At 37.3% G+C, this 14,226-nt stretch overlaps 1 protein-coding gene across 1 annotated transcript in view; it reads left to right on the top strand.

Annotated features, from left to right (window-relative positions):
- The window catches only part of LOC131857666 (uncharacterized), a 71,268-nt gene that overhangs the window by 42,511 nt on the left and 14,531 nt on the right, over nucleotides 1-14,226 (top strand). Inside the window, exons 4-5 of the mRNA XM_059210366.1 lie at nucleotides 1,577-1,627; nucleotides 1,735-1,791. Coding sequence (XP_059066349.1) covers nucleotides 1,577-1,627; nucleotides 1,735-1,791 — 108 coding nt within the window. The remainder of the gene's footprint in view (nucleotides 1-1,576; nucleotides 1,628-1,734; nucleotides 1,792-14,226) is intronic.

Here is a 14,226-nt window from a genome sequence, read left to right as displayed (position 1 = left end):
CTTTTTCCACCCTTTAAAACTACTGTAGACATATAAAAATGACCATATTCCTAAATGAATATTTAATGTTCATTTTATTCTCATTCCTCTATTTAGTTAAATATAATTTAATTAAATCACCCACATTCTTCTATTTAATTAAATAAATTATATAATTTATTTATTTAAATTCACTTAAGTCCTTTATGTCATTTAATTGAATAAATAATTTTATTTAATTAAATCCCTTCTCTCTACTTTTTAATTAAATTAACATTTAATTAAATAGTTTACCCCAATTAAATAAATCTAATTTATTTAACTTCCCAACTTGCAACCAAATTAAAATAAATTAATTTTATTTTAATTAAATTCTATTTTCCCCACCCACTTGCATTTTCCTACATCTCCCACTTGCATCCTAACCCTCTTCCTAATTTCTTCTAGAATCCATCTAATCCTAATCAATTAGCCTAAACCCATCCATTATCCCTTTTCCCTAAATTTGAGGAGGTCACTTCTCAAATTTGGAGTAAAGTCTTCAAAAGGCATTAAAGCCTTTGTGCCTTCAACAAGCTAACTTGTTGAATACCCCCAAATTTGGAAGGACTCTTACAAATTTGTCCCCAAAGTCTTCAAACCATTAATGGTTAACTAACCCTTAGTGGCATGGTTAGAGAATTTTTGCCTAACTTAACCCTCATCTAACCCAGGGGTCTCATCAAGCATTCATTGCTCTGACCATGGTTATCCCTTTAACCTTTGCACAAGAGTTTACCCCTTGGGTAAAAGCTTTATCCATTGGATAACCCTAACCTAACCTTAACCCTTACCTTCTAAGGTAACCATGAGGTCTTCTCAAGCATTTAATGCTTCTTACCTCTCCTCTCAAGCAGTCTTATGTTGACAATTGTCACCATTTCATTAGTGGAAATTGTAAACATGGATTGATAACTTTCAATCCTGGCCCGTGATTAATTCCTTCAATCTTGACCTTCCATTGCCCCATTTTCACTATAAATAGAGGTATCATTCCTCCATTTCAAACATCATCCAAGGTTTTAGTATCTCATTTATGCTCAATTTTATCAATACATCTAATCTCTCTTTATAATAGGAATTAATCTAATAAGCATTTTAGGATATTTCTGTTATCATTAGCTTAAATCATTAACTAATATATCATGTTAGGATAGTATTGCTACTAACCTTGTCATCTTATAATCTAGTTTAAACTCATTTGTAGAATCATGCATAAATAGGATGCATTTCATATTAATATCAATCTAAAGCATCCCTTGTTCTTGCATTCATCATCCCTAAGTCACTTTGCTCAATGATCTGAGAGCAAAGACATTGGCTTGAGGGACCTTGTGAGATAAAGAACCATGGAACCTACCTTGGTAAGTTGAGTCATTCTTCATGACTCCATAACTTGCACCAAGAAGTCCCGTGGGTGTGTAGACAAAGCTCTTTGAACATCATTTTTCACATTTTGAGTTTCATAGCCCCGCTTTTCCCGCATACATTTCTGGCACCCACCGTGGGGCTCAACCCCATTAATCAAATCAGTTTTTAAATTTAATCACTTTTGCAGGTACGTGGGAAACATGAATCGATGTGTGGGGAATATCCCTTAGCGCATCTGGTTAACATTCCAACGCATCTGACTCATTGTTTAGCACATGGGACTCATTTCCTTGCGTGTGCAGAACATCGCTTAGCACATAGACTTTTTAACATTTTTTGCTGTAGGTCTCAACATGGGAACTTAACAAAGTAGCGCATTCAGAAAACATTTTAGCACATCAGGTCTGTCTGATAGCGCATCCCGGTTATCCTATAGTGCATATAGTCTTTTCTGTAGCGCATCACAGACAGAAAGCAAAAATTAATTTGTAACCGAGATTAAATCTAGACTTGTAGAAGTCCACAAGAACAAATGTTTTTCTAACTGTTTTGATTGGTATTTTGCAGGATTTTTGACAATTTCTTACAAGTGGAGCTTAGTTTTAGTCTAAGAATTACAACAGTTTAAATTTTTACTAACTTAGTTAAAGTTGGGTAAAAATTTAAAGTCTTTTAATTCTTGTTGGATAAAATTGAACTCACCTTATTTTGGGCAAATAAAAAGAACCACAAAAAAACATTTTTCTTGCTTTTTGTAGGAGAAATTTTTTCACTTTGGGCTATAAAAAGAACAAGACAAATCTTTTTTATTGTTGCAAACAAAGGGCTTTAAAAATAACTTCACCATCCTTTGGTGCATAAAAGGATCCACTTCAATTTTTTCAAAGTAAAAGAATCACTCATGTCCAAGTCCATTCACAATTAGAGAGGGAAGATCTTCCCCTTTTGATCAATTTCTTTTGTTGACCAAAAATCGAAGTTGCTTTGTTGACCAAGCTATTTTCCTAGATCAGAAAATCATTGCTTTGAAGGGATAAAATAAACACCATGTTTTTGTGGAGCAACATCTTCATATACATTTTACCAAATCATTGCAATAAAAGTTACAAAGAACACTTGTTTGCTTTGCTACGAAAGTAGAAAGAATATGCTCTCCCCTTAACTAGGTGATAAAAAAACCAGACCACTCTTATGCTTTCAGTGTTTATTGCATTAAATCCTTTAGCAAGCCTACCTTCCTAAGGGGTTGAAAAACTCTTAAAGCCATTCTTTGGCCGGTGTGAAGGGAATGACCTAAGTGGGAAATGACTTTGATGCTAAGTGTTCCAACCCACTATAATCAAAAGTGGAAAGTGACGAAAGTCCTTTTCAACGGTTGTGCACAACGACTAGCCTTCCCCTAGTATCCTTGAGATATGTAAAGCCTTTGTTCTAAAGGTTGGGAAGCCTCCTGGGGGAGTTCATCACTGACGGTCGAACGGGAAGCTTGATTATGAACTTTAGCATTAAAACTTTGAGCCGAGTCAGTATCCAGACATTTGTAATATCATAGTGCAAGGGTGGGGAAAAATTTTCCCCCAAGATCGCTCACCATATATCTCCCAAGATAGCTACTCAATTGTGAAGCAATTCACTTTGGGTTAATTTCTGGCAAAAGGCAAAAAAATGGGCACCCCCTAGGGGGTGACAAGGCTGTTTAAGTTAACAGAGTATTGAGACTAGTGGGCTATGATATTACTTATGACCCTTGAATAAAGAGTCTGACTAAATTGTATGTTATTGTATATAAACCTGTAAAAAAATTGGGGATTTGAACACATCCTCATAGAACATACACTCATTGTTTAGACTAAGAAAAATGGTTGTGTCTTTTATGCCATGCTTTCATTTATTACTTCAAAAAATCATCCATCATCATTGAAAATAAAGTTCAAAAATTACAGAAAAACAACCAAGTCAAACTATCAGGGCAGTTTAGCATGTAAGAGCAACTTCTTAGTGCGCGGAAACAATCCTTTAGCGCACTCGACCTTCCTTAGCGCATTAAGTCTGAACTTTAGCGCTTCATCAAAATCCAAAACTAGCAATTTAAAAGTAGCATTTTTTTAAAACATTCTAGCGCTTTGAAGCAATAGCTTAGTGCGTGGGGATCAAGAGTTTAGCGTGTAGAGACCAGCAGCTAGCGCATTAACAACCCATATTAGCGCATAAATTTTTAGACCAAGAAAAATTCAAAGCAAACCAATTAGCGCGTCACAGAGGGCAGCTTAATGCATGGAGTCTGTTTTCTAGCACATTAAAGAAATTCTGTAGCGCAGTATGTTTCTGTCTTAGCACGTAGCAAAAACAAAGAAAACAAGGGGCAAAACAGAGGTTATTTTTGAAAAATCTGTAAACAATTCAGGAAGCCTTCCTTCCTCAGCTTGAACTTCATCAAATAGAAAATCAAAATAGAGTATCAAAAACTATTCCCAAAGCAAGTTCTCCGTAAAACAAATTTGTCAAAATCTGAAAACTAGTCGCAAGATAAAACACATCTCTCCTATCAAAATTAGGAAACATCATCACAAGTATCAACAGGTCCTTCAATCAAAAGGATTTCTATCCAAAAACAAACTTGTTTTTAACACTCCAAGTTGTCAAATCGAGTTTCCATATCGGAAAAACTCATATTCCATATCATTTGACACACTTCATCATGAGGGGGCATCTAAACCTTCATTTGATAAAGTAAAACTTGAATTTCCAAAAGAAGCTAACTAAATCCAAAACAAATCAAAGGAAACCATTGATCGCTTGTGTATGACTAATCCTCATATTCTAAGAAGAAAGAGTATTTATCATAACACTAAGTTGAGGAAATAATAACCTAGTTCTCTGAAACTTGCCAAATGAAATAAATTTTTATACATCAATCTCCAGCTCTTCAAATCTCATCGAACATTCCTTCATCATATCCCCTTGTATCTTCAAGACAAAACCAACGAATTTGACAAGGAAAAATTGAGGAGTAGAGCATTCTACCAAAAATCAGCATTCAGTCAACGCCTAAATCAAGGAGGAAAAATCAATCTAACCTTATTCCTCGAAGAGTGCATCACTTACAACATACCCCGATTTGAACCACCAACCCCTGAACAAAACATCAAAGAGGAGTTCATTCTTTTTGTCATAGAAAGCTTCTACTAGATGTCTGCTGTTACTCACTCTCAACGAAACAAAAAAAGCAAAATGCAACCAGAGTCCAGCATGAATTGAAGATTACCAAATCCTTTCGAGTGTCCAAATCTAGAGGACACCAAAATTTCTGAGGAACTCCTCCAAGAGTGCCAAGAAAGCGCTTCATTTCAAAAACTTGTGGAAAGACTCATGGAAAACAACAAAGAAAAATATCTACTCATGCTCACAAGCAAAGGATTTAAACTCCTTGAAGACTTTGACACTGACATATTTAGAACAGGATCTTGACATTATGACTATCAATAATGACAAAGAGAGGAGGAAGCACGTGACCCTGAACAAAACATACTTGAACAAAATCTACCAGAACAAAATTTGCCTAAGCAAAACATCCCTAAGAAAAACATACCCCACCACACACCATTTGAGCTTAGAAATAATGCAAGGGAAGAACTCTTCCCTCGGCAGGCAAATGCACCTTCGATTGCTCTCACTCAGCAAATGCAAATGTTGCAGAGACAAATGCAAGACATGCAACAAGGGACAACAATACGGTACTCCTTGACTGAAATTTGTCCTTATCCATTTGATAGACAGTTAAACATGGTGCCTTTTCCCCCAAACTCAGATTTTCCAAAATTTGACAAATATGATGGGAAAAGCGATCCTCATGATCATGTTCGGGAATTTTGTACCATGAGTCTTGAATTTGCCCATGATGACACCTATTTGATGAGGTTGTTCCCAAGAAGCTTGGGAGGACAAACAATGGAATGGTTATCCAAAATCACACCTCATGTCAAATCATTCGATGAATTAGTCAACAAATTCATAACTCAATATTCCTATAACATTCAACATGCTATCACTATGGTAGATGTTTGTAATACCAAGAAGAAAAACAATGAAACATTCATGGTATTCCTTCAACGTTGGTGACGTATGGTTTTGAGATATCCTCGAGATATGCCCGAAAAGGAAAAGATAGAAATTTTCATCGACAACTTGAATAGTGAGATGAGTTACATACTCAAGCTTCAATGCATACCATCTTTTGCCAAATTTATTGAAAATGGCATCCAAGTAGAGGAAGCATGTGTCAAGAAAGGAACATTGAAATTCTTCAAAGAAGAAACAAGTTCATCCAACTACAAGAACCAAAACAACAACAACTTAGACAAATCTAGATTCTGGACCAGAAAAAAAAATAATGGAAATGACGGAGGAAACAAATCAAATGATGCAAAATCCAAGCAACCAGTGCTAGTGTTATCAGGTAATACTCAAGCTACAAAAAATCCAAAAGATGCTAACCAAGGCACTAACACTTATGCACCAAATACCAATCAAGATCAACTCAACACAAACAACGCCAACAATGCCCAAAGCAATAACACCAATTGAGGACCTAATACAAACTCACAAGGTAACACCAACAACTTTCCAAAATGCATTTACAAACCACTAGGGAAATCCTTGGAGTCAGCATTCAGAGAACTCTTGGCAAACAAAATTATCTCCTTACCAGTGATCAATAACTTTGAACCACAAATCAAACCACCCTGGTGGAATGACTCACACTTTTGTGATTTTCATAGAAACAAAGGTCATCAAACAAATGATTGCATGAGACTGAAAAACATTGTTCAAGACATGATTGATAGAGGCGATTTAACAGTTGATGGTCTCAAGACAAACGGTGACCATGGAGCCTTTAAGAATCCTCTTCCAAACTACAACAAGGATGGAGCTTCAACCTCAAATGATACACGTGGAGCTTGTATCAATCATATATACAATAACACCATCAATCATATATCAGTCGAGGATAATCAAGTAAACATTATCACAATCAAAGACAAGCGTGAACATGATTCTGTCAATGTAACCAACAGAGCTCAAAAATATGTCTTGAAGGGGCATACGTCAACAACAAACACCATACCCAAAATTCAATATGATCTAGTCATTCAACTGTGCAAAACTCCTGCTCAAATATCTATACTGGAGTTGCTAAAACTTTCACCAAAATACAAATACATCTTGGAACAAGCACTATTGGAAACGAATGTACCTCAAGATCTGGATGATGACAAATTCCAAATCATGGTGGCTCATATGACAGGGCCTCATAACCTTACCTTTTCTAAGCATGATAATATCTCATTGAGCCATCTACACAATACTCCACTCCACATTCAAGTCTTGATCTATAGGCATCGAGTCAAAAGAGTATTAATAGATGGAGGAGTTGGACTCAATATCTGTACCTTGAAACTTATCCGTGCATTAGGCTTCTCTGAGCAATCTATTGATCCACACAAAAAGATCACTATCAAAGCATATGATGATGAAGAAAGATCATCCAAAGGAATAGTAACGTTGTCATTTCAAGTAGGACCAATACAAAATGATAGTATGTGCTAAGTCTTAGACATAGATCTCACATATAATATCTTATTGGGTCGACCTTGTATACATGAAATGCAAGCAGTAACTTCTACTTATCATCAGTGTGTTAAGTTTCCCTACAATGGACAGGAGATTTCTATATCAGCAGATCATAAACCTTTTCATCATTGTAATGCTATGGAGGCAGCCCAAGACAGCTTGGTTCCACATAATAGAGAAAAACAAAGTTCCTCAAAACCATATCGTCAGCAAGAAAAGTCTAAATCACTATCTATAGATTTCAAGCAGAAATGAAAATCAAAGAGCAAGGCATGGGAGAATACTCTTTGGAACCTTTGTGTTTAGCCAACTTACCAGCATCGCCTAAATCTCATGGATTACCTACAACATCAACACATCAAGCAACACATCCCATCACCAAGTTTGATGGCAAATTTATCCAACTAAGCACTCTAGCACATGAATCAGAGGAGAAAGACATCCTTAGTTGGCTATACAAGGATGATGAAGAAGACAAAGTGACTACTATGGAAGTAGCTATATCAACACACCTGTATGGAAAAGGTTACTTGATCATGCAACAAATGGGATACAGTGGCAAAGGACCTATCGACAAACGATAGGAAGGCGTCACAGAACCATTAGATCCTCCTTCACAATTCAGTAAAGACAAAACAGGATTGGGATATGAACACACTCTAAATACCAAAAACCTCAGTGGAAAGCAAAGAAGAAATACAAAGAGGACTCCTGGCAGGAGGCACTATTTGAGTCAGCAGAGACAATACGCAAAGAACGTGAATATCAAGAACGAAAGCAACATCAAGAGAAGCCCATCAAACAAAAGAAGGAAACATCTACTACAGAAGCACATCATATTCAAGAACTAGTGTGCGACAAAAAGGAATCACCTCCTGATAACATCATTCCTCCCCAAGAAGAGACACTATATGAACAAATGCAAAGAGTGGAAGCAGGATTTGACACATAATTAGAGAAAACTATTAGACTTGTATCAATCATCAAAGACTTATTTTCACCCTACAACATACCCATCCACAACACTTCTAGAATCTGGGATAATACCTCTGAAACTGATTCCAATGAATATGAATGGGGTAGCTGTTCCAATGTTACTGAAGATATTGCTACAATTGATAGTCATACACCCATCTCTCAAGAAGAACACGACACAGAACCTAGACCACTTGAATTTGGTCTACAAAATATCTATGGCACCAAAGAAAATGAGCAGCGACATTACGAGAAAGTCTACACAGAAGATGATACCATCGAAGACCTCGACGAAATCCTTAACTTTTTTAACACCCAACCAACCACGATGATACCTCCATCCTGACACTTACAACAGCTGAACTTGATCCACCTAGTGACTCCTTACCACTTATCTTTCCTGACCTCATAGACTAGGATGAACCTGAAAAATCATTACATACCAATTTTCCCAAATGATGAATCCATTATCCATTACTTGTGTACTGTTAACCCAGAAACAGACTCTACCAGTGAACAAAGTAATGACATCTGCAATCAGGGGAGTGCCAAGTCTCTCAGTCACAAAAATGAACAAAGTAAAAGATCTACTACTGAAAACCAGTTAATGGCAGCAATAGATCACAAAAAAGTAAAAATAAAGGATGCATCTGAGGGTGAAAACCTTTTTAAGGCACCTAAAGATGGGAGACTTGACACTCTTCCTGAACATTATCAGGAGCAATCACCCATATTGATTGAGCCCACTCAATCAATCAACATTGGTACAACAGAAGCAACCAAAAACATACACCTTGCAGAGTCTTTGACAGAGGAAGAAAAATCATGGTTTATCCAATTTTTTAGAGAAAAGCAAATCAACTTTACTTGGTCATATGCAGATATGCCCAGGATTGATCCACAATTAATCATGCATCACTTGTCCATTGCTCCAAGAGCTAAGCCAGTCAAGCAAAAATTGAGAAAGATGAATCCACATGTAGCACTCATGGTCAAAGCTAAGCTGAAGAAACTATTAGATGTCGGATTTATTTGACCTATCAACTATGCTGAATGGACTTCCAACATCGTACCAGTATCTAAACTAGATGGCAGTATCAGGATTTGCATCGATTTTTGCAATGTCAACAAAGTCTATCCAAAGGATGACTTTCCTTTGCCCAGTATCAACATAATTGTAGACCTCAGAGCAGGCCATGCAATGCTATCACTAATGGATGGTTTTTTGGGCTATAAAAAAATCAAGATAGCCCTAGAGGATCAAGATAGAACATCGTTTACCTGTTCTTGGGGAACGTATTGTTGGAATGTCATGTCTTTTGGCCTAAAGAATGCAGGGGCAACTTATCAATGAGAAATGACAACAATCTTTCATGACATGATGCATACCTTCATGGAGGACTATGTGGATGATTTACTAGCTAAATCATTTACCCAGGCAGAACATCTAAGCATCTTAGAAAAGATTTTTAATAGATTGGAGAAATTCCAAGTCATACTCAACCCTAAGAACTGTGTCTTCAGGGTTACATCAGACAAGTTACTAGGCTACATAGTTTTAGCAAAGGGCATTGAAGTGGATCCAGCAAAGGTACAAGCCATAATGGAGATGCCACTACCAAAGAACATAAGCCAGCTCAGATCTCTACAAGGACGAATCTAGTCAATCAGACGATTTATCACTCAACTAGTAGATAAAAGTCTACCATTCAATCATTTGCTACATAAAAATGTACCATTCAGATGGGAAGCCAAATGTGCAGAATCATTCTATAAAATCAAGCAATATCTAATGAACCCACTAATTCTAGTACCACCAATAGCTGGAAATACACTCATTCTCTACATTTCAACAACAAATATATCACTGGGGGCATTATTGGCACAAGAAGATCAACAAGGCAAGGAACGATCTATATATTACATCAGTAGAACATTAAATGGATATGAACTCAACTATACATTCATTGAGAAGGCCTGTCTAAGAGTGGTTTTTGCTTCTCAAAAGTTTCGACATTACATGCTAGCTCACACAATTAAGCTAGTCGCAAAAATTGATCCTCTCAAATATTTACTCAGCAAAGCAGCTCTTACAGGAAGATTGGATAAATGGGTCATGATTCTCAATGAATTTGATAGCCACTACACAGAGCGATGAGCTATCAAAGGGAAAGCAATTGTAGATCAACTAGCTGAAGCACCACTACCGAGAAAACAACTAATGGAGATTGAATTTCCAGATAGGGATGTTCTTGCTATTTCCACCAAACAATGGACACTATACTTTGATGGATCCTATACTCAACATGGCTCAGGTGCTGACATTCTGTTCATCACTCCTGACGGGCACACCATACCAAGATCATATAGGCTCATGTTTCCATACATAAATAACGTTGTTGAATATGAGGCACTAGTTATAAGCATCAGAATGGCCATGGAATGGAGAATCACAAAATTAAAAGTCTATGGAGATTCACAACTAGTCATCAATCAAATCAACAATGATTATCAGACAAAGGACGACAAGCTGCTACCCTACAAATGAATGGTGGATGATTTCAAACAATATTTTGTACACATCACCTTCAAACAAATACCAAGGTTGGACAATAGAGTAGCTGATGCAATGGTTACTATCGCTTTAGTACTACAAATTCCAGAGCAATATAATCGTTACGAGTTTCTGGTAGACCAACTGTTCTCCTTAGCCTATGACCATTCTGATTCCCATGTTATCTATGCCTTGACCGGTTCAGACTCTCCATTATACAGACCGATATATGACTATCTTAAAAGCAATATCCTACCCATTGACCTATCCTGAAACCAAAAATGCAACTTTATCTGGCAAGTCACTCGTTATACTCTCACTGCTGATACTTTGTATCATCGAGGTCTAGATGGTACTCTTCTTCATTGCCTTGATCATCATGAATCTGAATCCACTTTACAAGAGCTTCACGAAGGTATCTGTGGCATACATTCAAGTGGTCCTACTCTTGCTAAAAAACTTCTAAGAATGGGATATTACTAGTGACAATGGAAAAAGACTCTTATCATTTTGCAAAGAAGTGTCCTAAATGCCAAATTCATGGCAATCTTATACATGCACCAACATAGGAATTGCAACCATTCACAACATCCTGGCCCTTTTGCCAATGGGGACTAGACTTAGTCGGCAAAATTCATCCTTCATCTTCAAATGGACACAAGTTCATTATAACTGCAACAAAATATTTTACCAAATGGATTGAAGCAATCCCCATGACCATAGTGACTGAGAAACAAATAGCCTCTTTTATCCTTAATTATCTAATCTGCAGATATGGCATTCCAAGTTCCATCATCAAAGATAATGGATGAACTTTCAAGAACCAAGATGTGTGAGAACTATGTGAAAAATTCAAGATCCAACATCGTTTCTCTACACCTTACTACCCATAGGGGAATGGTCAGGCAGAAGCATCCAATAAGACAATATTGAAAATCCTAAAGAAAATAGTGAATGATGCAGGCAAAGATTGTCATATACAACTGAATCCAGCACTTTGGGCATACAGAACTAGCATCCGCACACTTATGAGAGCTACACCATATTCATTGGTATATGGATCAGAAGCAATTTTACCCCTAGAGGTAGAAATTCCATCTCTCAGAGTCTCTTTGAAAGGCCTAATTCCAGATGAAGAGTATCGAGTTAACCGACTGCAAGAGCTAGAACTTTTAGATGAAAGACACCAACATGCCTATACTCACCTCAAAGCATATCAGCAATGCATGTGTAGAAGCTACAACCATAAGGTCATTCCCAAAAAATTTAAAATTGGTGACCTAGTACTCAAGGAAAATCCTAGAAATCAACAAGATCGGGAAAAGAAAGGGAAATTTGAACCTAACTGGTTAGGTCCCTATGTCATCATATCAACCTATGGATTAGGTTCTTATCAGCTAACAACTTCAGAGGGAGATGTGCTTGACAAACCAACTAACAACATCCATCTGAAGAAATACTACACTTGAGCAGTCTAATGCACGAAAAAGTCAAAAATATCAAAAAATCAAAAAATATCAAAAATTAAGAAAAAGAAAATAAAAAGGTACAATAAAAGCAACTGGTGAAAACCTAGCAACAGGTGCTACTATGAGAGGACAGCTCCTCTATCTATCTATCTTTACTACCAAGCCATTATATCCACAGTCAAGCACTATCGGCCACCGCCCGACATTTTTATCACATTATCCAAGACATACTTAGCGTAGTCACTACCCTGGTTTATCCACATATCCTTTCACCACATCTCACAATGGCTTGATAATCACTGTACAAATCCGCATTAAGAGGAAAACTCAGCTAGGGGCAGCATTGATCATAACTTACAGTACATTCAGCACATCAAAAACTTGCAACAAACTCAGACAATCATACCCAACAAACAAATCAACAATCAAAAAAGCAAACATTGATCACTTAAAAGGATTCACAAAATATGATGGATGATTTTCTGAAGTATCAAATGTTTGAATCTTGCATGAAGTTTTGACTATTGGATCCTCTATATTTTCTCAACAATGCATCAAGCTAGAGAAAGTCATGGGGACTCCAATATTTTTTAGTTTTCTGTTTGTGAGGCAATCACTTGTACTGTGCAAATACTTGTCTCGAGACGTGACTCAAAGCATATCATTGAAGACATGATTCCACTTTGTGCATACAAATGATTTAATCTTGTCTGTTTATACGCAATCCGCACTCAGGTCATTCTGGTTCAATTATACCTTGATGCTTGTGCTATCTTGCAATATCGAAAATTATGTAAATTTTTCTCAGGTCATTATGGTTCAATTATACCATTATGCTTGTATAAATTTTCAACATATCCCAACAAATCAATGCTCAATGATGATACCTACAAAGAAAGAAAAAATATGTGACTATACAGGGATGACAAACGCCGAATGAGGATGCTCAAATTAGTTGCATATCATTTTACAATTAGTTGCATATTATTTTATAATTAGTTGCCTATCATTTTACAATTAGTAGCATATCATTATCATACATTTTCAAGATACATCTCACAACATATCATTATCATACATTTTCAAGATACATCTCACAGCATATCATTATCATACATCTCATTTGCAAAATACATCTCACAACATATCATTATCATACATCTCATTTTAAAGATACATCTCATCACACCATGCATTAACACATCATATTCATATCAAATCACATACATCTAAGCATTGCATCATCATCATAGAAGCATCAAAATCATATAGAAAGCATCATCCATAACACATCACATGAGGATCAAGGAAAATGATGTCATATATATCTAAAAAATGATCAATGTACAAAATATGTCATGTCTGTGCCAAATACAACAAACTGATCAAAATACAATGGAGACAACGTCTCTTGGGTATGACTATCTCCCGAGGGTGACGGTCTCACAGCAAATGTCCCAGCACTTGGATCTCCAGGTGGATCTTGTCTAGGAGGTCCTATCACACCTCTACTCTCTGTCCTCAACCTAGTCTCTCGGGATCGACTGGATCTCGAAGCTGTAAAACTCAGTACTCGACACTCCCTGGGTATCGCATCCTCATAATTCCTCTGGTAATACTCCACCTCCTTGTCTCTCAAAGCTAGCTCCCTCAGGGTATCTCTCATCGATCCACCCACCGTCACTCTCTCCAAAGCCTCTACTTGAGCCTCAGATCAACCCAACCGCTCTAGAATTGTATCCCGCTCAGTGGTCAGCTGTGTAATCTATCGCCGATGTGCTAGTAGCTGTGTCTGTAGGTGTTGCACTGATAATTGCAGTGACCTAATCTGCATGTCCTCCTGGTGCGTCAAAGTCTGCATCTGGATGGGTACCTGTGAAGTGGTACCCCCTATCCCTCTCCCTATCCTCAGTGCTGGTGGGGGTAACACATCAGACCTCCTCCTCTGAGCTGGTCATCTAAACTCATCAGTCCCTCCCATCTTTGCTATTACCTCTCCCACTCGCTCCTCTCCCCCAACTTTGATAGCTAAACCTCCTCTCCCTCAATCCACCATAGCTCACCGCACTGCTCTCTCCACCCACATCCCTATGTCACCACCATCACTACCCCTATCTCCTCTCCTCCCTCTATCCCCTCGCTGACCGTGGCTACCTCCTCTACTATCAACACCATCATCTCCTCCACCATCCCCACCTCCCACATCCA

This window comes from Cryptomeria japonica, chromosome 8 (genome assembly GCF_030272615.1).
Source record: "Cryptomeria japonica chromosome 8, Sugi_1.0, whole genome shotgun sequence".
NCBI classification, from domain to species: Eukaryota; Viridiplantae; Streptophyta; class Pinopsida; order Cupressales; family Cupressaceae; genus Cryptomeria; species Cryptomeria japonica.
This window is presented reverse-complemented; position numbering and strand designations above follow the sequence as displayed.